Genomic DNA, 25406 nt, shown 5'->3' on the forward strand with positions numbered 1-25406 from the left:
CTAGAGAAGAGGGTCTGGGGAATGCCTAGTTGAGAGAGGAAAAGGCAGCTACTGATGGCAGTATGATGGAAAATGAAGTGGAAGTGAGAACCATGAGGTAGAGGATCAGGAATACAGGTTAGGGTTCTTTGGCTGTGTGATCTGTCATTCAGTGATGAGAATTCAGGCTTACAGAGCCCTGTCTCTTTGTCAGACAGTGTCTCAACTCAATCATGTGATGTGGGCACTGAGTTTTGTCCCTGCTTTACAAGTGAGAAAACGCTTGTAGGTAAAACTGGTAAAGCTTCAACATGGCTTTAGAATAGTCTCTCCAGGTGGGAGTGGGAGTTGTGGTTCTGAGCATAGCTGAAGTAAAGAGATGACATAGGGTAAACCACTCTCAGAAGATCTGGGTGGGGACAAGATTACAGCCCCATGATTCAGCAAGTGCTAGCCAGGTGAGTGGTGAATAGAGAAGGATGTAAGTGTTTCCTTGGGCCCCTCTCTTGTCAGCTCATTGTCTCCCCTGTCCAGGAAGAGGAAGTGGATTTGGTGGAGGGGACTTCTCATCTCTTTAACAACAGCCTCTTCTTGATCTTCCCAGACGGTGACAAGACCCCCGTCCCCTGAGCTGATCCCCTTTCTACAGCCAGGAGCCAATGGCCGGGGACAGAGCCAAACCCTGTGAGCTGGACCAAGAGAAATACGATGCCGATGACAATGTGAAAATCATCTGCCTGGGGGACAGCGCTGTGGGCAAGTCCAAGTATGTTGGGAGATTAGGGAAGAAATGCCAGGCCCAGAGTGGGTCTGGGTTGTTAGAAAATTCCTCCAGAGGCATAGAGGAGTATAGCTTCTATGGGAGTGGTGAGAGAGTAGTCTTGGCTGGAGCCCAGATCTGCATGGGGGAACAAGGGAGCGTCACATCAGCAGCTGTGTGTGTTTGGGGAGGAGGGCGTCCCCAGGGGCAAGTCACAGGACTGAGGAAACTGAGCTTTATCCATGAGTCCTGGCAGAAAGTATGGGACGGGTCACCCTAGAGACTACTGAAGCAGTCCTGGTGAGGTGAGAGCTGGGGTATTCCTGTGTGTGGTATGGGGCTGAGAGACTGCAAGATGCAGACGGTGGGAATGGGGAGAGGAAAGTGTGAGAAGTGTGACTGGCACAACCAGCGACAGGTCGAAGAAAGGTGGTGAAGATACTGTCTTGAAAGAACTCAGAGTTGAGAAGAGTGGATAGAAATGATGCCTGACTATAAGCAGCGTAAAGATTTTTTTTTTCTTATAAGATTTAATTTTTATTTATTTTGGGCTGTGTTGGCTCTTGGTTGCTGCGAGCGGGCTTTCTCTAGTTGCAGTGAGCGGGGGCTACTCTGTTGAGGTGAGTGGGCTTCTCACTGCGGTGGCTTCTCTTGTTGCGGAGCATGGGCTTTAGGTGCGCGGGCTTCAGTAGTTGTGGCACACGGGCTCAGTAGTTGTGGCTCCTGGGCTGTAGAGCACAGGCTCAGTAGTTGTGGCGCATGGGCTTAGTTGCTCTGCGGCATGTGGGATCTTCCTGGACCAGGGATGGAACCCGTGTCCCCTGCATTGGGAGACAGATTCCCATCCACTGCGCCACCAGGGAAGTCCCAGTGTAAAGATTGACTCACTCTTTTAACTGACTTCAGTGCCTCTGTGCACAGGCGTGGAACTCCCCCTGAAGGGAGGCTCTGCAGTGCTGGCAGCTTGTCTCCACAGGGTGTGAGCCTGTTTCTCAGCTGTCTTGGACCAGTGGGGCACACATCCATTTCTGCCTTCGCAGGATGAGGGTAAACTTGCCCCTAACCAGATGCCTAGTTTAGTCTTATACCCAGGTGCCCCAGTTTCACCTTGGTTTCCACTTGTATCTGTTATTAACATATCCTTAGACCCAGGTAGCTGTCAGTAATTCCCTAGGGGCTTTGCTGATTGGGGCAGAGGTCACTAACTTTTCTCAGCCTCAAGTCTGTTTATTTTAAAAGGTGCCCTGGGAAAAGCAAAGCAGGAACTTGTGGCGGGAATCCTAAACTCAGGTCCTCATCTAAATGTCCAGACTTTAGGTGTGAGCAGGATTGTCATGCCGTAAAATGTCTAGGAAGCAACTCACAATAACTGTTTTCTCATCGCAGTGCTCTGGCTAGAACTGCCAGTACTGTGTTGAATAGAAGTGGCAAAAGTAGGCATCCTCTTGTTTCTCATTATAAGGGAAAGCTTTCAGTCTTTTGCAGTTGAGTATTAACTGTGGGGTTTTCATATATGGCCTTTATCCTAGAGGTAATTACCTTCTATTCCTAGTTTTTGTCATGAGATGGTGTTGGTTTTTGTCAAATGCTTTTTCTGCATTTATTGAGATGAATATGTAGGATTTTTCCTTTGTTCTATTAATATGACATGTTTGATTAATTTTTTTAAGTTGAACCATCCTTATACTCTGAGAATAAATCTCCCTTGGTCCTTTTGATGATGTATAATCCTTTTAATGTGATTTGGGTTTTGCCAGTGGATGTTTTTGAGGATTTTTACAACGAAATTCATGAGGAATATTGGCCTGTAGGTTTCTTTTCTAGTAGTGTCATTGTCTGGCTTTGGAATCAGGGTACCACTGGCCTCATAGAAAGAATTATGAAGTGTTCCCTCCTCCTCAATTTTTGGGAAGAGTTTGAGAAGGATTGGTGTTTGTTCATGAAATGGTTTGTAGGATTCACCAGTGAAGCCATCCAGTCCCGGACTTTTCCTTATGGGAGATTTTTGAATACTGATATAATCTCCTTACTTGGTATAGGTCTACTCAGATTTTCTATTTCATCTTGAATCTGTTTGGTAGTTTGTATGTTTCTAGGAATTTGTGCACTTCATCTCAGTTATCCAACTTGTTCGTTCATCGTATTCTCTTGTAATTCTTTTTGTTTCTGTAAAATTGATGTTACTGTCCCCAGTTTCAGTTCTGATTTTGATCATTTGTGTCCTCTCTCTTTTCTTAGTCTAGCTAAGGTTTGTTGATTTTGTTGATCTTTTCAGAGAACTAATTTCTGGTTACACTGATTTTTGTCTGTTGTCTTTCTATTCTGTATTTTGTTTATCTCCACTCTAATCTTTATTATTTCCTTCCTTCTGCTAGCTTTGAGTTTAGTTTCCTCTTTCATGTCTACTACCTAAAGATGTACAGTTCTGTTATTGATTTAATTTGACTAAATCTTCCCTATTTGATTTAATTTCCACCTTATGGTGATTTTTCTTCTGTTATTAATTTCTAGTTTCATTCCATTTTATTTGAAAAGATACTTTGTATGATCTAAGTCTTTTAAATTTTATTATGACTTTTTTTGTGGCCTAACTCATGTTCACTTGAGAAGAACATGTATACTACTATTGTTGGGTGGAGTATCCTGTGTATGTCTGTTAGGTCTAATTGGTGGTTAGACCTAGTTAGTGTGGTTCAAGTCCTCTGTTTCATTGTTCTACTCGTTATTGAAAGTGGGGTATTGAAATCTCAATATATTATTGTGCAACTCTCTATTTCTCCCTTTAGTTGTGTCAGTGTTAGCTTCATATATTTTGGGACTCTGTTGTGCGGTGCATATATGTTTATAACTTTTATATCTTTTTGATAGATTGAACTTTTTATCAATATATAATGTCCTTCTTTGTCTCTTCTAACATTTGTCACTTAAAAGTTTATTTTGTCTGACTGTAGTATAGTCACCCCATTTCTCTTTTGAATACTGTTTGCATGCAATATCTTTATCATCCTTTTGTTTTCCAACTTCTTTGTGACCTTGTATCTAAAGCAAGTGTCTTACAGTTAGGACATACCTGGATCATGTTTTTTTAATATACTCTGCCAATCTCTCACTTTTAATTGGAGAGTTTTATCTATTCTCATTTGCAACAACAATAATTAAAGCTATTACTGATAAAGAAGGATTTACTTCTGCCATTTAGCTATTTGTTTTATGTCTCCAGTTTTTTTTCCTCAAGTGCTCCATTACTTTTTCTTTTTTTTTTTTTAATTTTTTGTAGTGTACTATTTTGAGTCCCTTCCTGTCTTGTATAATTTTTTTAGTTGTTTATTAATGGTTGCCTTGAAGATTATAATTAATATCTAAACTTTATAGCAGCCTATTTGAATACCAGTTTAGTTATAATAGTATACCAACACTCTGCTCCTATATATTTCTATCCCTCCCCTTGATATTGTTTTGTCACAAATTACAACTTTTTTACATTGTGATCACTAACATAGATTTACAATTATAGTTTTACATATTTGTCTTTTAAATCATGGGAAAAAAGAGGAGTTACAAACCAAAAATAGGAGAATACTGGTTTTGGGGTTTTTTGTTTTTTTTTTTTTTGGCTGCTTTGGGTCTTTGTTGCTGCGCACAGGCTTTCTTCTAGTTTCTGCAAATGGGGGCTACTCTTCGTTGTGGTGCACGGGCTTCTCATCACGGTGGCTTCTTTTGTTGCAGAGCACGGGCTCTAGGTGCATGGGCCTCAGTAATTGTGGTACACAGGCTCAGTAGTTGTGCCTTGTGGGCTCTAGAGCGCAGGCTCAGTAGTTGTGGCACACAGGCTTAGTTGCTCTGCAGCGTGTGGGATCTTCCTGGACCAGGGTTCGAACCCATGTCCCCTGCATTGGCAAGTGGATTCTTAAGCACTGCACCACCAGGGAAGCCCAAGAATACTGGTTATTATATTTACCTGTGTAGCTACCTTTACTGAAGATCTTTATTTCTTCATACGGCTTCAAGTTACTGTCTAGTGTCCTTTCATTTCAACCTAAAGGACTTATTGTACCATTTCTTATAGGACAGATCTTCTGGTAATAAGCCACATCAGCTTATGTTTATCTGGGAATGTCTTAATTTCTCCTTCATTCTTGAAGGATAGTTTGCTGAACATAGAATTCTTTTTCGACAATTTTTTTTTCAGGACTTTAAATATATCATTCCACTGCCTTCTGATCTCAGTGGTGTCTGATGAGAAGTTGGCTGTTTATCTTATTGAGGATTTTGTCTTTGAGTTTTGTCAATTTGCCTATAATGTGGATCTCTGTGAGTTTATCCTATTTGGAGTTTGTTGAGCTCCCTGGGTGTGTACATTCATGTCTTGCGTCAGGTTTGGGAAGTTTTTAGCCATTATTTCTTCAACTAGTCTCTCTGCCCCCACCCCTCTTCTATTTATGATGCATGTGTTAGGATGATTTATGTTGTCTGATAGGCTCCTTAGGCACTGGTCATTTTTACTCGTTTTTCTTTCTGCTTCTCAGACTGGATAATTCCAGTTGCCTTATCTTCAAGTTTGCTGATCCTTTCTTCTGCCTTCTCAAGTATGCTGTTGAAACTGTCTAGGGAGTTTTTCATTTAAATTATTGTACTTTTCAGCTCCAGAATATCCGTTTGGTTTCTTTTCATAATTTCTATCTCTTTATTAATACTCTCATTCTGTTTATATGTTGCTTTCTAATTTCCTTTAGTTCTTCGTCCATGGTTTTCTTTAGTTTTTTGAGCATATTTAATATAATTGATTTAACTTCTTTGACTGGTAATTCCAGGGTCTGGATTTCTTCAGGTATTGTTTCTGTTAAATTCTTTTTATCATGAGAATAGGCTATACCTTCCTGTTTCGTTGTATGCTTTGTAATTTTCTGGTTGATAATTAGACATTCTGAGTATTTTGATGTGGTGACTTTGGAACTCAGATATTCCCACTCCTCGGGTATGGCTGATTTCTGCTTGTTTAGAGCTGGAGTATCCACTTGTAACTTTTCCATATACTATTTTTGCAAAGTGTATATTCCTTCTTGTGTGTGGTCACTGATATTTCTATTCCATTATCTGTGATCAGACAGTGACCTGATAAAGATTTCCTTAAATATTTGGCTCCAAAAGGGGAAAGAAACAAAGGGAATAGTATTCCTATCCCTTTAAATTTCCAATAGATGCCAGCAGGGGAAGACTCTGAAGCCTGAGAGAGCTGAGATCCGGCTCCTCGGCCAAACTTTTTGAGGAAAGTATCTCTACTGGAGCCAGACATTTGGAACACGGGGCACCGCCTAGCTGCAGTGGGCCTGAGGAGTGGGTGACCATTGCTGGTTTGTGCGTGTTGTTCTTTTGCACAAGACCAGCACTCTCCTTTTATCCAGCACTCTACTGGTCGTTGTGTCCAGTCAGGTTCCAGAGTTCTGAAATAGTTGATTCTGATCATTTTTTCCAGTTATTGGTTGTTTCAGTTGAGGGAGCGACCCATAGAACTTCATACTCCACCATTTTAAGTAATGTCCGCAAGTAATGTTCATTTTTTTCCTACATAGATATCCAGTTGTTTCCACACCATTTCTTGATAAAACAATCCTTTACCCCGTTGAATTGCAGTAATGCTTTTCTAAATCCAGTGACCATACACGTGGCTATATATATTTTAAGTGTGTGTTTACTGTCTGTCTTCACCCACTAGACCGTAAGCTCCATGAAGACAGGAATTTTCCTCTGTTTTGTTAAATGTTATATCATGGCACCTAGCATAGTATCTGGCAAATGGCAAGCACTTAGTAATTATTTTAAATTTTTTTGTACTAAAATATATTTGTCCATTCTTCTGTTGAAGAACAGTTATGAAATTACAATTTTTATGGTATTAGACACAATACTGCAGTGAATATTTTTATGCCTATCATCTTGGGCACACAGTCTATTAGACTTGGAGTGAAATTGCCCAGTTTTAGGATTAGCTCAAACTTTGACTTATCCCAGTTGCTCTCCAAAGTAGTAGTATATTAAGTTCGCACTCCTACCGGCACAGTACAAGAGTTTCCACAAAATGTGCAACATTTGGTATCATACGACTTTTTCAACTTTGCTAATCTGAAGGATGTGTGTGCTACTTCATTTTATTTTAATTTGCATGAAAATCATTAATTTACATTAAAATCATTCAAGATTGAGCATCTCTTCATATGTTTTTTAGCCATTCTTCTGAATTGTCTGTTCATATTCTTAGGACCCAGGTTGTGTGTGTGTTCTCTTATTCACGTATCAGAGCCGTTCATAATCTCTGTATATTAATTCTTCGTCAGTGATTGGCATTGCACGTAGCTTCTCCCAGTCTGTTTTGTTTTGTTTTGTTTATTTCTTAACTTTTCATTTTGAAATAACAGATTTATAGGACGTTGCAAAGAGAATACAGAGAGGGCCTGTGTACCCTTCACCCAGTTTCCCCAGTGGTTATATCTTACATAACTGTAGTACGAGATCAAATTCAGGAAACTGGCATTAGTTCAATGCATATGTATAATTCTGTGTCATTTTGTCACATGTGTAGATTTGTGTAAGCATCACTGGACTCAAGGTACAAAACTATTCCATCACTGCAGAGACCTCGGTCCTGCTGTCCATTTATAGTCACACCCACCCCACTTCACCTCCTACCACCCCTATTAACCCCTGTAGCCACTAATATTCTCCATCTCTATAATTGTGTCATCTTGGCAGCATTGTATAAAAGGAATTATACAACATGTGACCTTTTTCACTCAGCGTAATACCCTTCAGATTTGTTCAAATTGTTGGGTATATCGGTAATTGTTTCCTTGCTATTGCTGAGTAGTAGTCCATATTATAGATGTACCACAGTTTGTTTATTCCCTAAAAGGAGGAAGCTGGGGTCCCTGCCCACAGGGAAAGCATCTGTGGGTGCTGGGTCAGCGTTATAGCCGAAGGGTGTCAGGAACTTAAGGGGAGTCAGAAAGAGGGTGGGTGGGTGGTTCCTGGGCATTGTCCTTGAAAGGAAACTGTGTAGCTGTGGAAGGAGTGGGAGGGGGGAAGCCACAGCTGGCTTCCAAGTTTTCAACCCTTGGGTGGTGCAACAGGGGCAGGCAGGAGCGTTGAGGGATGCACCTGACCACTTGCACATTCTCCTTACAGACTTATGGAGAGATTTCTCATGGATGGATTGTATCCTTCAAGTTTTGAAATGCTCCTTGTTCCTGTGGCCCTTTCCACCCTCAGGCCAGCTCAGCCCCACTGCCCACCCCTTTGCTCCAGCGGTCCAGGGAGGAGGGATAAGTGAGTAAATTCGCAGATTTTGTTTCATGCTGGCTTCTCACCAGCTGACCCACGTGGCATCACATGTTGTTGGTGCTGCATATTTTCAGGCTTACTCACATTTGGATCTGCTTTCTATTAGGAAAGCAGTGGAATGGCTAACAGTAAGTACCTCGTCAAATGCCTGGACTCAAACGCCACCTCTTCCTTCTTAGTAGCTCTGGCGCTGGGCAAGTCACTTAACATCTCTGACCTCAGAGCTTGGGCTCTCTAATGTTTAAACATTCTCTGGTATGAGTCAACTTTGTAAAATAGGAACCACCAGCCCCACCCTCCTTCCGTGAATCGTTGCATTGTGCAGGTTTGGAATGAGACAATTGGGATGGTTTTTAAAAGCTTCCCGAGTGAGTCCATTGAGAACTGGGGGTGAGAAGAGCCCCAGAGCGCCCTGCTCCCTGCCCGGGGCCCCAGCCCCCCCGTGGTAGACTCTAAGTGTATCTTACTTCACCTTCTACCGAGTTCTCCTTTGCACCCACCCACCTGCATCATCCCAGCTCCGATGAACCACACAGCATCTTGCAGCTTCAGGAAATGTTATTCCCCAAGCTTTTTGATACGGTTGCAAAAAGCAAACTACAGTTCATAAACAGTTTGTCAGCTGTCTGGCTTATGAAGACTTTTTTTCCCTGGAACTGTCATGTTGCTTCTTATGGCTGGGTTTCCTCTCTGGCCTGCAAGAGCCCCATCCATGGGGAGCTGGGGCATCCCCGCAGTCTCATTGGCCAACTACGTGATGCTGTTTCAAACAGCTGCTCTGTAAAATTCCATTCCATGTTTTCCCTTGGACTTAGGTGGCCAGGACATAATCCCAACCTCTCCCACCCGTCACCTTTCCATGGAGCTTGTGCCTGTGATATTTGAAGTTGATCCTCTGTCTGCAACACTCATTCAGTTTAAAATCTAAGTAACTTCTTTTTTTTTTTTTTTTTTTAAATTTTATTATTTTTCTTTTTATTTATTTAATTTTATTTTTCTTGCTTTTTTTTTTTTTTTTTTTTTGTGGTACATGGGCCTCTCACTGTTGTGTTCTCTCCCGTTGTGGAGCACAGGCTCTGGACGCGCAGGCTCAGTGACCATGGCTCACGGGCCCAGCCACCCTGTGGCATGTGGGATCTTCCTGGACTGGGGCACGAACCCATGTGTCCTGCATGGGCAGGCGGACTCTCAACCACTGCGCCACCAGGGAAGCCCCTAAGTAACTTCTTAAAGAAGGAGAGAGAGAGCCCATTCCATCCCCCCAGCAGCCGCCCCCCAGCACCTTGCTTACGTCTCTTTTCATTCATCTTTGCCCCTTAACCTAAGTGCAGTCAGCCCCGGCAGCTGTCCACACACGCCCTGACCCTGTACAAGCACACGGCCACGGTGGACGGCAAGACCGTCCTTGTGGGTGAGCAGCACAGTGCCGAGCCACACCACTCTCAGGAGGGAGAAGTGGGGGGGGAGAGAATCAAGCAGGGGGAAATGAGGCCCCAGGCGTGGATGAAGGGTGATAGGTACAACCCAGAGAGCCCGGAAGCCAGGGAGGGTGGGAGGAAGCACGCGGGGTTCTGTCCCGGTGCTCTCCAGCCAGTGTAAAGAAATAACAGGGTTGGTCTGAGTGTCATCTGCCACAAAGGGTTTGGCTTTAAATGTGGTCACAACCTTCCCCTTGGCCAGACCACACGTCCGGCCTGACTGTGTCCACCCTCTGTGATCAGCACACATGGGAATTGGACCTAGTTGTGACCTTGGAGCGTCCTGCATCTTATAGGTGGGGGAAGGAGGTCACTGACCCTCTCCCTCTTGGGGCTCCCTGTCTGTACTCTCCTTCCTCCTGGCCCTGGGTCTCCCTCTCACCCGCCCCCACGCACGCCCAGGTGCGTTACATCCTGACAACACACCCGCGAGCTGTGTGGTCTCCGTTGCTCCCCATCCTCCCACGGGTGCCTGTGTTTCCGAACACAGACACCGCACAGAGGTGCTCAGCGTCTGGGGCTCTCTGCCCTTCATCCCCCATCAGGCAGTCAGAGCTGTGTTCACATTGCAGACTTTTGGGACACAGCAGGCCAAGAGCGGTTCCAGAGCATGCACGCCTCCTACTACCACAAGGCCCACGCCTGCATCATGGTATGAAACCAACTGGAGGGCAAAGGCTCTGGGCAAGTCTGGCCTGAGGGGTGAAGGGATGAAGGGCCCAGCAGGACTGGGCCCTCCTCACCAGGGCTGGGTGCTGAAGGGAAGGATTAGCACAGGCTTCAGACTGCACGTGCTTCCCAGAGGTTCGGAGTGAGAACACGCCAGAGCCAGCTTCTCTTTGGGGGGTGGGGGGTGGGGGGGTGTGTGGAGCCACAGTTCCAGCGGGAGGAGCAAGTTCAGGGCCTCATCATCAGGCAGAGCATCTAAGAGTCCAACACAGTCCCTCCCTAATGGAGGCCTCCCTCATCCGCTGCTCTCTAGGGGCAGATGCTGGGGCTGAGCAGGCTCTGGTTCCCAGGGAGCTTTCCCCTCCAAAATGGGCCCCTCCTCCGTCTCAGCCTCTCACTTTGCTGTCTAGAGCACAGCCCTCAGAGGTCCAGCCCAGTAGCCAGTGGGTGACAAGTGCCGCAGGAGAGCCTGACACTCAGCTATGGCAAGGGCCACGAATAGAGAGAGGAACAGTAAACCTGTGTCCTTTAGGACCTCCTGCCCACAAACTCACTGGCTCCTTTCTCAGGCTCTTCTGTCCCTTAAGCACAAGATCTCTTGAAATTTTCCAAAATTTAATGCTAGTACCTATAATGGGACAAAACAAAAGAGGGTAACAGGGTAAGGCAAATGGGGGCAGACTAGTGCCAGCAGTCGTGACCTCTTGCCTCTGACACATCTCTACTAGCTCCTTTTGGGCCCTCTTCTGAGACCTGGGGTGTTCGTCCTGCCAGCCTCCCTGCATACCTGTATGTGCAGGTGCCTACCACCAGCCCCAGCCTGCTGTAGGGGGCCTTGCCGGTAGAAAGCGCTCAGCCTCTCGTGACCACATGGGGACCTGATAGTCCCAGAGGGAGCTGGGGTTCCACCCTCCACCTTGAAACCCCAAAGGGTATGCTTCTCAGCCTAACCAGCTCCTCGGCTCTCAAAACAAGGAAAGGAAGCTCAGGAAACCAGACCTGGACAAAGTGTGACTAACAGTCACCATGGAAGGCAGCCATGGGAGGTGTGAAGCAGATTCCGGAAGTTTCATTACAAGCGTATTTTAAAAGAAGTCTTTATTGGGAATTCAAGACAAAGTAGTCATTTATTGAAATTGGGCCTGGAGAGTACCATAGAAGAGCCTCTCAGGTGGACCTCCTGCTGCCTCAGGTGTGACAGCTGCTGACCAGAGCCCACTGCCATGCAGGGGGAATCCCTGGCCCTGGACATGGTTACTCCCGTGAAGGGCTGGGTTGTTTAGAAGTAAGATCTGCCATTCCAGCAGGTTACAGGGTTGTGCATCTCAATCCACTGTTGTGCTGGGGCAGTTTGGACATGTGAGTCTCTTCTGGAGGGTGTCTGGGCAACAGAAAGCTGGCCTTTGAGGAGCTCCTGCGAGGGGCTTGAAGGATCCCTGTAGCAGCAACTTGAAGCATCTTAGGGCTTCTGTCCTCCCCGCCCTAGAGCCAGTCACAGTGCTCATGCTTCTTGCGGGCACTTTTCAATAGGTAAAAACTATAAATTATAGAAAGTTAATAAAATTATGATAAGCTACAAAATAATAAAAGACAAAAGTACTTCTGCAAAGTCTAAAATACAAAATTAAAAGTTTATAATTAAAAGTAAATCAAAATAACTGAAAGGAAATTCTAGAAACATTTAAGATTATCATAGAGGAGGTGTTTTGGGGTTTTTTGGCCACACCACGCGTGGCATGTGGGATCTTGGTTCCCCAACCAGGGATGGAACCCACGCTCCCTGCATTGGAAGTGTGGAGTCTTAACCACTGGACCAGCAGGGAAGTCCCATTATAAAGGAGTTTTTAAACAAAGTTTAAGCAGTAGTTAGACTACGAAAAAAACAAAAAGCTTACCATTTGTAACGGACTTATCAATAAGTAAAATGATAAAATCTGGTTAAAATAGGTAAATAAGGTGACAAGATGAAGGTTCTAGAGGGTGAGAAGGGTGGGCAAGGCATAGCCCTTGTGGTTAGAGGGGAGGCCGCTCAGAGTGGTGCGTGGTCCGAGTTGCCAAGCCCGTGTTTGCCTGCTTGTGTGTGTGTCACCTGGGGGTGGCATGCAGAGACACTGATGCACTTGGGCTGTCTTCTTTCCTCTGCTAATTGCAGGTATTTGATGTGCAGAGGAAAATCACCTACAAGAACCTGAGCACCTGGTATACAGAGCTTCGGGAGTTCAGGCCAGAGATTCCATGCATTGTGGTGGCCAATAAAATCGATGGTGAGGCCACCCTACATCTGGGTGCCAGCAATTCATGGGGGGACCCACCGTCACACGTTTCCTCTTCCTTTGCTGGGCCAGCGAACCGTCAATGGTCCATTCTTTTTCCCGACACACAGCCCTTGGTTTCTTGCCATCACTGCCCTCCCAGTAAGGATCCAAGTGAGCCAACCTGCCTTCTCGAGATACAGATCCCAGTGAAGTGAACTCTTTCTAAGACACGTCCCCTGGTTGTCCCTCCTCGTCCCTCTTCCTAGAATGGGGACCTCCAGTGACCCACCCTGCAAAATTCTCTCCCTTTGCCTTTGTAGACAGGCCCATGTCCTACCTTCTCTCTACAGCAGACATAAAGATGACCCAAAAAAGCTTCAGTTTTGCCAGGAAGTTCTCCCTGCCCCTGTACTTTGTCTCAGCTGCTGATGGTACCAACGTTGTGAAGGTAATGGGAGACTGCAGAGACAGTCTCGTAAGGCCGGGGAAGGCCTGGTGCTGAAGTTACCAGGGAAGCGATGGAGAGAAGGGCTGGCTGCAGGGCTGGTGGAGAGGACGGGCACTGTTTTGGGGGCTGTGCTGAGCATGTGGTGACAGGAAGGGGTCGTGTGAGCATTGACAGTAGGGCCGGTGGTGGGTTGGGCTTGGTGAAGAAAAGGTACGTTGACCATGCATGGGGTCAGGGTGACAGGGAAAAGGTGAATTGAGGAGTGACCTTGCTGATTTTAGGGTGGAGTACTGTGTGGACATATGATGGGAACGGGGCCAGTGGGTACAGGGCAGGCAGAGTCCAGGCCACTGGCCCCACGGCCTTGTTTTCCTTCCCACCACCTTCACCTTACCTCCAGCTCTTCAGCGATGCAATTCGATTAGCTGTGTCTTACAAACAGAACTCCCGGGACTTCATGGATGAGGTTTTGCAGGAGCTTGAGGTAGGTCAGGCCCGGATGTCAGGTGGCGTAGAGGAAGCGGCTTCCCTTCATAGGGGTGCAGAGCATAACCCAACAGACCGACTTTGCAGGCCACACGTGCTCGTCGAGGGCACTGCCCCTAGAGGTGTCAGAGCTACAGTTGGGCAAATGCAAGGCCAGGCCTCACCTGCAACCTTGTTCACAGAGCATCAGCTTGGAGCAGAAGGAGGAGGATATGCTGGGCAAAGAGCAGCGTGGCCGCGTCGAGAGCCCATCTCCCTCCTGAGCCACGGAAGGAGGCCTCTCTCCACGGCCGACTTGGGGAGGGGGGGGAGTTCAGAATACCCCTCCCTTCGGCAGTCCTTCAGCTCTCACGTGAGACATTCTTCCAGGCCATCCCCTGCTATGCCTCCTACAGACCCAACCATCCCATTTGCTTCCCCCACTGCCATGGCCCGTGAGACCTGACCCTTCACAGTTGTTCCCTCCCCTGTAGTCGGGCAGGGAAGGGGTCAACACCAGCAAGTGCCATCAACAGGTGTAAGGGGTCCACACCAGACCCTGAGGTAGAATTAAGGATGGACCCTCCAGGTTATGTGGGACGGTGAAGAAAATCGGGGAACATTCTGTGTGTGTCTCTTAAATAAAAGGAAATTTAGGTGTTTTTTTTCCCCCTCCCAGAACTGACCTCAGGGCCTATTCGTTGCATTTCTACCAAGGGAATGATTTCTAATTCCTGACTGTCCTTTTTCCTCTAGTCTCCCAACGAAACCAACCATTTTAAGAAAATGGTTTTGAGCAGAGAGCTGTTCATTCCGTAAGTTTTTCCAGAGTTCTTCTAGGTACAGCCAGTACATTGATGAACAGCGAGGCCAAGATCACAGGCCCAAGTTTGTTGTTAACATCATGTGAAAGCAGGCGACTGGTCTGGCCATACTTAGTAATACACAAACATCATAGTTGTAAACATCGAGGGTCAATACAGCCACACCACAAGGCACACCTGTTTGCATTGTAAAAAATTGACTTTCGGAAAGCTTCCTTTAAAACTCCTATTTCAACAAGGGAGGATTTCCTTCATTTTTCTTGAGGACTAGTGTGGACATTGTACCTCCTTGGGTGGCAAGGGCTGCTGAGAACTCTCATGCTGCCTTTTCCATTTATCTCCAGGACTTGTGGTTCACTAGGATGCTTTTATGATCATCTTGTACATCATTTCCATTTTTTAAATTTATTTTTATTTACGTTGAATAGATGTGCATGCTTTGTGGGCATGGATTTCTCTGAGCAAAGAGTCACAAGAGAACGAGCGGATCATCAGCCACGTTAGTAAGGGGAGACTGCCGTGACCTGTAATGTTATCTCTAGATTTATTGTCACAGAGACCGTTTCCGTGGAATTTAGTGTTTTTAAAAGAATGGGTATTTGTTTGGGAGTCAAGAACAAGCATTTTTACCCTTTAGATTACTGATGCTTACAATTTCAACTTCACAGATTTAACCCGACCAGGAAATTTCAGGAATGCGTTACCCTGGTGAGATGTACTTTTAAAAACAACGACAGAAACAACCCTTTAGTTATTATAGATGATTAATAAGTGTTTTTTAAATATAATGGCTTCACTGAGATATAATTCAAAAACCATATAATTCACCATCAGTATTGGCTTTACGTAACCATTTTGCATCAGGTTCCCTGGAAGCAAAGCCTGAGGAGGCAACTCTTGTTCAGATGACTCATTGTGGCAGTTTTCTGTCTCTGCTGGGGACCAGCTTCAGTCTCCCCATCCCTAGGGAAGCTCTGGAGGACAAACTGCCTTACAAGGACGGTCCCACTTTGAGACCAGGGCCCTTCTTGTGCCAGTTGACCAAGTGTGTGAGGAGGAGGTGGAAGGGGTGACTCATGGTGTCCAGGGCAAAAGGGCTCCTGTTTTAGCAAGGACAGTTCCTTGGGGAAAGGGAAGCTGTGAGTTTCAACACTCAAAGTAGGTAGGGGATAAGTGCTCAGGCAGGGTGCCAGCAATATCCGTGGCCACCTACCCATACATTGCTCAAATCCACGTGCTTCTTAAAGCAGTATGTCATCCTGACATACGGGAACACCACCCCTGAGTCTTTTTTAACTAATTCATTGAGGTGAAATTGCAGAACATAAAATGAAAGTACACAGTGCAGGGCCATTTAGTACAGTTACAGTGTTGTGCAGCTGTCACCTCTGTCTGGTTCTAAAACATCCCCATCACTCTGAAGTGAAACCCCTTACTCGTTAAGTACTTTCTCCAACGCTCCCTCCCCTCAGCCCCTTTGAAACACTGATCCACGTGCTTTCTGTCTCTATGGATTTATCTACTCTGGATATTTCATATAAATGAAATAAAACGATATGTGACCTTTTATTGTGTCTTTCACTCAGCATGTTTTCAAGATTCACGCATATATCATCTACTTCATTCCTCTCTATGGCTAAATAATGTTCCATTGTATTAAATAACACAAGTTGTCTATCCGTTCATCCATTGATGGATGTTTGGATCCATCTTTCAGCTATTGCGAATAGTGCTGCTATGGACATGCTTATACATGTGCTTATATGAGCAGTTTTCAATGCTTTTGGGTGTCAGAGTCTGCTCAGGCTGCTGTAACAAGATACCGCTGACTGGGTGGCTTACAACAGGTATTTATTTCTCACAGTTCTGGAGGCCGGGAAGTCTAAGGTGAAGATGCTGGCAAGGTAGGTTTCATTCTGAAGCCTCTTTTGGCTTGTAGGCAGCTGCCATCTCACTGTGTGCCCACATGACCTCTTTGTGTTCAGGTAGATTCCTCTTAAAAGACTATGTCCTGGGACTTACCTGGTGGCGCAGTGGTTAAGAATCCACTTGCCAGTGCCGGGGCCCGGGTTTGAGCCCGGGTCCAGGAAGATCCCACGTGCCACGGAGCAACTAAGCCCGTGCTGCACAGCTACTGAGCCTGCGCTCTAGAGCCCGTGCCCCGCAACGAGAAGCCAACGCAGTGAGAAACCCGCGCACCGCAACAAAGAGTAGCCCCCGCTCGGCACACCTAGAGAAAGCCCACACGCAGCAACAAAGACTCAACGCAGCCAAAAAATAAATAGTTTTTTTAAAAAGACTATATCCTGTGACCCCCATAGTGACATCCTAATTAGGGCCCCACCCTTATGACCTCATTTAACCTTAATTACTTCCTGAAGACCATGTCTCCAAATACAATCACATGAGGGTAAGGGCTTCAACATTTAAGTTGGGGGGTGGGGGAGGAGGGCATAGCACAGTGATCTAGGAGTGGAATTACAAGATCATATAGTGGGACTTTCCTGGTGGCGCAGTGGTTAAGAATCCTCCTGCCAGTGCAGGGGACACAGACTCCATCCCTGGTCCGGGAAGATCCTGCATGCCACGGAGCAACTAAGCCCATGTACCACAACTACTGAGCCTGTGCTCTAGAGCCTGCGAGGCACAACTACTGAGCCCATGCGCCTAGAGCCTGTGCTCCGCAACAAGAGAAGCCACCACCATGAGAAGCCCACGCACCCCAATGCAGAGTAGCCCCCGCTTGCCACAACTAGAGAAAACCTGCACGCAGCTTTCAACACAGCCAAAAACAAATTTATTTTTTAAAAAAAGATCATATAGTAATTTTATGTGTAAACTTTTGAGGAATTGCCAATGTGTTTTCCACAGCGGAACCGCCATTTTACACCATTTTACATTGCTGTCCTACAAGCAATGTACAAGAGTTCCAATTTCCCACATCCTTGCTAGCCCTTGTTATTTTCCATTTTTAAAGATAAGCCATCTTAGTAGTTATGAAGTGGTACTTCACTGTGGTTTTGAGATACATTTCCCCTTCATTTGTATTATTTATTTGGAGAAACAATTATTCAAGTATTTTGCTTTTTTTTTTTTTTCCCGGTACGCGGGCCTCTCACTGTTGTGGCCTCTCCCGTTGCGGAGCACAGGCTCCGGACGCGCAGGCCCAGCGGCCATGGCTCACGGGCCCAGCCGCTCCGCGGCATGTGGGATCTTCCCGGACCGGGGCACGAACCCGTGTCCCCTGCATTGGCAGGCGGACTCTCAACCACTGCACCACCAGGGAAGCCCCTATTTTGCTTATTTTTAAATTGAGTTGTTTGACTTTTTGCTGTTGAGTTATAAGAATTCTTTACATATTCTGGATATTAAATTCTTATTTATGACTTTTACAAATATTTTTCCCATTCTACAGGTTGTATTTACACTTTCTTGATAATGTCCTTAATGAACAAAAGTATTTAACTTTTTTTTTTTTTTTTTTTTGGCCGTGCCTCGTGACTTTCGGGATCTTAGTTCCCCAACCAGGGGTCGAACCCGGGCCCTTGGCAGTGAAAACACCGAGTCCTAACCACTGGGACATCAAGGGAATTCCCTGAAAAGTATTTAATTTTGATCAAGTCCAATTTATCTTTATTTTTCTTTTATTGCTCATGCTCTTGGTGTCATATCTAAGAACCCATTGCCAAGTCCAAGGTCATGAAGACTTACCCTTATGTTCTCTTTTAAGAGTTTTATGGTTTTAGCTCTTATATGTAAGTCATTGATCCATTTTGAGTTAATTTTTATATATAGTATAACGTAGGGATCCAGCTTCCTACCTTTGCATGTGGATATCCCGTTGTCCTAGCAATATTTGTCAAGAACACTATTCTTTTCTGTCTGAATGGTCTTGCCACCTTTGTCAAAAATCAATTGGTCATAGTTGTATGAGTTTATTTCTGGACTCTCAATTCTATTCCATTGGTCTAGATGTCTATCCTTATGCCAATACCACACTATTTCAATTACTGTAGCTTTGTAGTACAGTTTTGAACTTGGAAAGTATGAGTCCTTCAACTTCTTTCTAAAGATTGTTTTGACATCTTAACAATATTAAGTCTTCCAATTCATGAACACTGGATGTCTTTCCTTTTTTTTCCCATTTATTTATATCTTTAACTTCTTTCATCAATGTTTGTACTTTTCACGTATGAATCTCTCACTTCTTGGTTAAATTTATTTCCAGATTTTTTTAGATGCTATTTACTTTTTTATTTATCCCTTGCTGTTTATAGAAACAGCTGACTTTTGTGTGTTGATCTTGTACCCTGAAACTTTGCTGAATTCTTTTATTAATTCTAATAGTTTTCCTGCACATACTCTGGGGGTTTTTCTATAAATAGAATCATATCATGTGCATATTGAAAAGGTTTTACTTCTTCCTTTCCAATGTGGGTGACTTGTATTTCCTTTTCTTGCCTAACTCCTCTGACTGGAATTTCCAGTACTATGTTGAATTAAATAGTAAAAGCAGCCATCCTTGTTTTGTTCCTGATCTTAGGGGGAAATTTTTCAGTTTTTCACCACTGAATGTGATGTTAGCTATGGATTTTTCATATGGCCTTTATCATGTTGTAGAAGTTCCCTTCTATTCCTGATTTTCTGAGTGCTTTCATTATAAAAGGCTGCTGGATTTTGTCTAATACTCTTCCTGCATTAGTTGAGATGACTGTGTGGTCTTTCCACCTCACTTCTATCAATGTAGTGAATTACATTGATTGATTTTTTATATTTAGCCACCCTTTGCAAACCAGTAAACAATGCCAAAACAAAAGAACAATTTGAAAATCTGTTACTGAATGGGACAAACAAGGAGTTTCTTTGTTGCTGGATGACTTTTGGAGCTGCAGGACTTGGTTCTGCTCTGGTGGCAGGGTTTTGCTATATTAATGACCTTACAGTAATCCAATCAACACAGAAGATGCACAAATACCTTGAGAGATGTTGAGAAACTTTGTCTTGGGTATGACAGCTGGGGTCAAGTAACTAACAGCTGCAGCATCCAAAGACTTCCTAAACTCACCATTTCAGTCTTGCTGGCTAACGATGTTTCTGTGTACCTTTTTCCGAAATAAGTTCCTACATCATATGCAGTCCAGGAGCTCAAAGCAGTTGGAGGTGTGATGATTACTGCCTCTCACAACTGCAAGGAAGAGAACAGACAAAGGGTCTATTGGGAAACTGGTGTTTAGATCACATCTCCTCATGGTGAAGAAAGTCCACAACGCATAGAGGACTGTGTGGAACCCTGGAATGCTTCCCGGAATAATGATTTAGTGAATGCCAGCCTACTGGAGAGAGACTCTCTGCAGGACATTACAGGAGACACATGGAAGATCTGAAAAAGACTGGTTTTCACAGGGAATCAAACTCAAAGACCACCTTGAAATGTGTACATATATCTTTTCATGGGGTCGGACATGACTATGTGCAGTTGACTCTGCACGTGTTTGGTTTTAAGCCTCCAATTCCATTACCAGAACAAAAAGATCCTGATCCAGACTTTTCTACCATTAAATGCCCAAATATGAAGGAGAGTCTGTGCTGGAAATTTCCCGGAGACTGGCAGAGAAAGAGAACGCTCAGATAGTGCTATCTACAGGTCCCAGTGCAGACCAGCTGGCTGTGGCAGAACTCCAGGAGGATGGTCAATGGAAAGTTTTCACGGGGAATGAGTTGGCAACTTTGTTTGGTGGGGGGGGGGGGGGGGGGTGGATATTTGATTGCCAGAAAAATAAATCAAGAAATTCTGATGTGAATAATGTTTATATGTTAGCCTCAGCAGTGTCTCTTCCAAAATTTTGTATCCAGTTGCACTTAAAGAAGGATTTTAGGGACTTCCCTGGTGGTGCAGTGGTTAAGAATCTGCCTGCCAATGCAGGGGACACAGGTTCGAGCCCTGCTCCAGGAAGATCCCACATGCCATGGAGCAACTTAAGCCCGTGTGCCTCAACTACTGACCCTGTGCTCTAGAGCCTACAAGCCACAACTACTGAGCCCACGTACCACAACTACTGAAGCTCACGTGCCTAAAGCCCGTGCTCTACAATAAGAGAAGCCACCAAAATGAGAATCCCTCACACCACAACAAAGAGTAACCCCTGCTTGCCACAACTAGAGAAAGCCCGTGTGCAGCAACGAAGACCCAACAGCAGCCGAAAATAAAATACATAAATAGATAAATTATTTTTTTAAAAAAAGAAGGATTTTTATTTTGAAGAAATATTATCAGACTTTAAATGGCTAGGAAGTAGGATAAAAGACCTGGAAAATGGGAAAGAAGTCATTATTACATTTAAAAAGTCCATTGCTTTTCTGTGTGGAACTTCAATTTTGAATAAAGATGGGGTGAGTACAGCCATTGTTGTGGCTGAGGTGTTATCTTAACTGGAAACCATAAGCATAACACTGAGCCAGTAACCGATTAAGGTTTGTGAAAAATATGATTATCATATTTCAAAAACTTCATATTTCTTGTGTTTTGATCTGACTACCAACAAATGCATATTTGAAAGTCTTCACAATTTTGATTCTCTGAAAGAATATCCATCTTATTGCATACATGGGACATTACCTGTGAATATGACAGCAGCCAGCCTAATAAGAAGTCAATGCTGGACTTCCCTGGTGGTTAAGAATCCTCCTGCCAGTGGTTAAGAATCCCCCTGCCAATGCAGCGGACACGGGTTCAAGCCCTGGTCCAGGAAGATTCCACATGCCACTGAGCAACTAAGCCCGTGCGCCACAACTACTGAGCATGAGCTCTAGAGCCCGTGAACCACAACTACTGAGCCCACGTGACACAACTACTGAAGCTTGCACACCTAGAGCCCATGCATCACAACAAGAGAAACCACTGCAATGAGGAGCCCGCGCACCACAACGAAGAGTAGCCCCCCACCCCCACTCGCCGCAACTAGAGAAAGCCCACGTACAGCAACAAAGACCCAATGCAGCCAAAGATAATTAAATAAATTTATAAAAAAGAAAGAAATCAATGCTGCCTGTGAATAAAAATAACCAAATGATTACATTTGTTACCAAACTCAGGTTCAGCTGTTCACCGCTCAAAAGCCAACAATCGAGAGGCAAGTGTCAGTAGACAGGAAAGATGTTTTAATCAGAAAAGCCGGCGATCTGGGGAGAAGGCAGACTCATATCCCCAGACCAAATCCAAAGATTCTACTCAGCCATGACAGTTTTTAAAGGGAAAAGCGAGAGGGGGGGAGAATCTCAGTGAATCATCGAGGCAAGAGGCTGTGTTCTGCATCCTTCCCTATTGCGTGCAGGCTGGCTGACTCTCCCTTCTGATGCCCGTCTTGCCCGTGTGATCTGCCTGCAGGGTTGCTGAGGGGGTTGTTGGGGATAGAGAGCTGGTCATTCTTTACTTAATTCTTTATTCTTAGTTCTTCTTATCTAGGAAAAGAATAAACAGGTTAATTAGGTTCTTTCAAGTTTAGAGGGGAACAGAAATGGGCAAAAGAGCTACTTTCACACTTGCTTTTCAAAATGCTGTTTTGCTATTCTTCAGACAAGCAAGACAAAACCAAAGATAAAGTATTATGCAGAGAAGCGCACATCATCCAACCAGAGTGTCGCTGCCTTACTGAAAGAAGAATTGAAGAAATTCATTGAGGCCCTTCAATTAATTAATCAATAGCTGATCTAAGGAAGGAATGGAAAATTTTACTTGAGCCAATTTGAGTATTATTACCCAGGAGACAGTCTTGCAGAAAGCCCTGAGGACTGTTGGGCCCATTTTTGGTCAAAGAACAGTTATATACCTTTTTGAGACAACGTGTTACATATCAAATGACATATTGATAGTTTACACAACCAGATCTGCGTGTACAGAGGCAGCAGTGGGTCGTCTTTGCTCCTTACACGATTAGGAAAGAAGGTTCTCACCTGAGGAGGTCTGGTTAATGCAGATACACAGCACACACTAAAGGGTCTGAGGAGGCCCAGACCGGGAGAGAGAAATTCTACGTTTAATTGTTTCTTGTCTTGCCACAAAGTGTGAATTTTATTTCATCACTCTGATTAAAAATTTTGAGCCCAGTAAAAATGGACTGAACTGGCACTCTGTTTAGGTGTACACCCGTCTGTCGTTGCTCTCGCTGGCACTTGGGACAGAAAACCCAAGCTGCGCCTGGACCTCGTGTTAGCATTCTTTATCTCATCTGGCTGAGTGTCTTTTTTCCTTTTATTTTCTTCTGGCTTGGTCAAGTAACTAAAGAAGCTGTATAAATTTGAAATGAAATGGTCTGGAGGGGAATTATTCAAACTTTTCATAATCTTGAACAAAACTCATTACATTGGAAGTATCATAGCAGCACATTGTTCTTCCTTTAACAGAAGCATAAGAAAAGTGAGTTTACTAATTAAAGTATGGTTAAGCTTAGTTCCAGCGTCTTGTAATTGTGTATAGCACATTTTATTTATCTATTTGGCTGCGCCGGCTCTTAGTTGCCGCACATGGGATCTTTGTTGCCGGGTGTAAGATCTTCGTTGCGGCACACAGTACCTTTTTAGTTGCGGCATGCGGGATCTAGTTCCCTGACCAGGGATCAAACCCAGGCCCCTACATTAGGAGCGTGGAGTCTTAACAAGTGGACCACCAGGGAAGTCCCTATAGCACATTTTTTAAAGAAGCATGTGTTATGTATTTAATTGTAGAGTTAGTTAAGGAAATTAATCCATTAAATTGGCAAGAAAATGGCACTGTTCCCAGATCACTGTGGAAACGTGTTATTGTTACATCATAGGTATTTATTTACAAATTAGAATATCTGAAGCAGGGCATTTCACACTTCTATATGTGACTTCAGCACCTCTGTTGATACTCTTGGTGCAGTATACGTTTATTGTATATTTTAAAAATCCCGATGTTTACTGAACATAAAACAATAGGGGACACTCCTGGTGGCTTTGTTCTTGTCGCATTTCTTGGAACCTTCTCAGGGTCGGGTGTGAACTGAAATGATGTTCCTGCATTGAATATGATTTAATCAGTTCATTTTTAGGCAGCTAGAGAAAAATCTTTTGAACTATTTAGGTGCTTCACCTCTATGTTAAATGGATTTGCTGATTTAAGTAAAGAAAAAAATCAGAGCTGAGAAAGGAGCTGGAATTTATTTAGAAGTCTAACTTTTGAATTATATTTTTGTAAGCAGATTTATGCTAATGTTACCAAGAAATAAAACAAACAGATTTTAGGTGTTATGGAACACTAAAACTCCAGTTTATTGTAACATTTTTCTGACCTGAACAAAATTTCTGATCATATAAGAACCATTTATCATTTTTAATGTGGAAAAAAATTTATGGAAGGTCATTTTTGGTTGATTCTGCAGTCTTCTGAAAAAAGGACTTAATAGAGAAGTGCTATTTAATCTTAAAGTATATTCTGTCCTACATAGTTCACAGAATACTTAAACACACGTGGTATAGTTTAAGAGGTAACAATCCTAAGGCCTTGAATGTAATCATACTAAACAAATTACCTATAGGAGATAGCAGTGGTATAAGAGAAGTTATTCCCTAACATAATAAGAGTGTAAAGTTTGAACTGATTAGAATGTTCAGTAAATCATGGTTTGGCTTGTTGCAGCTGTCAGCTAACATTTGGTTGAATGCACATAATTTTCAAATGATTATATTGCCACTATTGTTAATTTTTTCCTTCTTTACTTTCTCATAGCTGTGTCTTGTATGATTTAGGTAATAGACAGCTAGCCAAACGTAAAGCACCACTTTTCTGAATGAGTTTGTTTTCAAAGGCTTTGCACTGAAGAAGAAATATGTAAAATTTTTTATTTGCTTTTAAGAATGTAGATTGTCATTTAGGAAATGGTCTCTATTTTACAAAGTGGTATAATACTGTATATGTGAAAAAATGTGTATATTTGGCTTGATATCCGTGTTTCAGTGACTGAAGAACAAAGCGGAGCTGAAATGATACAACAGTCCGTTCATCATCACTAAGCCACGTCTTGATGGTTACTCTCTATGAAGAGCATAGTTTTATTTGAGTGCTTTAATATAACGCAAGATTTAAGTCATCTTAATCAAGGTGAAAAGTTAGAAGCTTGGATTCTTATCTCAAAAAATTTTAAATCCAGGGCTTCCCTGGTGGCGCAGTGGTTGAGAGTCCGCCTGCCGATGCAGGAGACGTGGGTTCATGCCACGGAGCGGCTGGGCCCGTGAGCCATGGCCACTGAGCCTGCGCGTCCGGAGCCTATGCTCCGCAGCAGGAGAGGCCACAGCAGTGAGGGGCCCGCCTACCGCAAAAAAAAGAGTCTTGCTTCACTTATAAACAGCTTCATTCATAATTTTAAAAATGAAGATTAAAACATCCATTAGATTGGCAAGGATTGATGAATTTGTTATGAACCAGATGTGGGGAAACGTGCACATTGAGGGGGAAGTAAAATGGAAGACGAAATTCCCTCCTAGGAAGGAAACGTGACACTATAGCTCATAAATGCCCATACTGTGGAGCGTGGTTAGAGAAGGGGTCCGTATGTGCTAATATGGAAATGTCTGTATTTGATAAATGAAAAAAAGGAAGTCAAAGAGTAATATGAACAGTGAAAATATAAGAAGGGGATTAGGTTATAGTCACGTGCATGGGAAGTTTGCAGAAGGTATACAAGAACCCGCCGCCTAGACTCTGCAGGCTCCCATCAGAGTGTTCCTTGAGCTCAGCCCTGTCTCTCCAGGAAGGAGACCCAAGTGTCAGCTACAGATCACAGGCCCAGGGCAGAATTTTCCACCTCAAGGAGGAGAGAAGAAACAAACTAAGGACAGATTCCTCTCGTGGGTCTGTCTCTTCACACCACCAGGAGAGCATGGCCTCCAGCAGACTTGGACGCACACCCTTCATTTCTAGTCAGCTCACCTCACAGGAGCTGAGAGGCCCGTTGATTTAATATGCAGAGACACTAAGTGCTAAATGATTACCTGGACCACAGCCCCAGGTCACCTTGCTCTAGTTTTTAAAATCAAGATTTAAAAAGAACCACAATTGACATCATTAATACAAGCAATTCCAACTTGTCGGGTGGTGAACGGAGGCGGCAAGGTGGTTGAGATGAGGGATTGAGTTGGGGAGGGCAGATAGGAAGAAGTCCAGAAAGCATCTCTTTA

At 44.1% G+C, this 25406-nt stretch overlaps 1 protein-coding gene and 1 pseudogene across 2 annotated transcripts; both read left to right on the plus strand.

Annotated features, from left to right (window-relative positions):
- The first annotated feature begins 638 nt into the window (after positions 1–638).
- On the plus strand, positions 639–13673 carry RABL2B (RAB, member of RAS oncogene family like 2B). 2 transcript variants are annotated; one of them, XM_065886757.1, is made up of 8 exons: positions 639–745; positions 7919–7948; positions 9406–9485; positions 10125–10204; positions 12374–12485; positions 12827–12924; positions 13325–13408; positions 13593–13673. In XM_065886757.1, the coding sequence occupies exons 1-8, from the start codon at positions 639–641 to the stop codon at positions 13671–13673; spliced, it is 672 nt and encodes a 223-aa protein (XP_065742829.1). The 2 variants fall into 2 exon arrangements, with proteins under 2 accessions (XP_065742829.1, XP_065742830.1); XM_065886758.1 differs by having other exon boundaries at positions 12830–12924.
- A 1235-nt stretch (positions 13674–14908) lies between these two features.
- Positions 14909–22348, plus strand: LOC136130684 (glucose 1,6-bisphosphate synthase-like; annotated as a pseudogene).
- The last annotated feature ends 3058 nt before the right edge of the window (positions 22349–25406 follow it).

This window comes from Phocoena phocoena, chromosome 11, assembly GCF_963924675.1.
Source record: "Phocoena phocoena chromosome 11, mPhoPho1.1, whole genome shotgun sequence".
In the NCBI taxonomy this organism is placed as follows: Eukaryota; Metazoa; Chordata; class Mammalia; order Artiodactyla; family Phocoenidae; genus Phocoena; species Phocoena phocoena.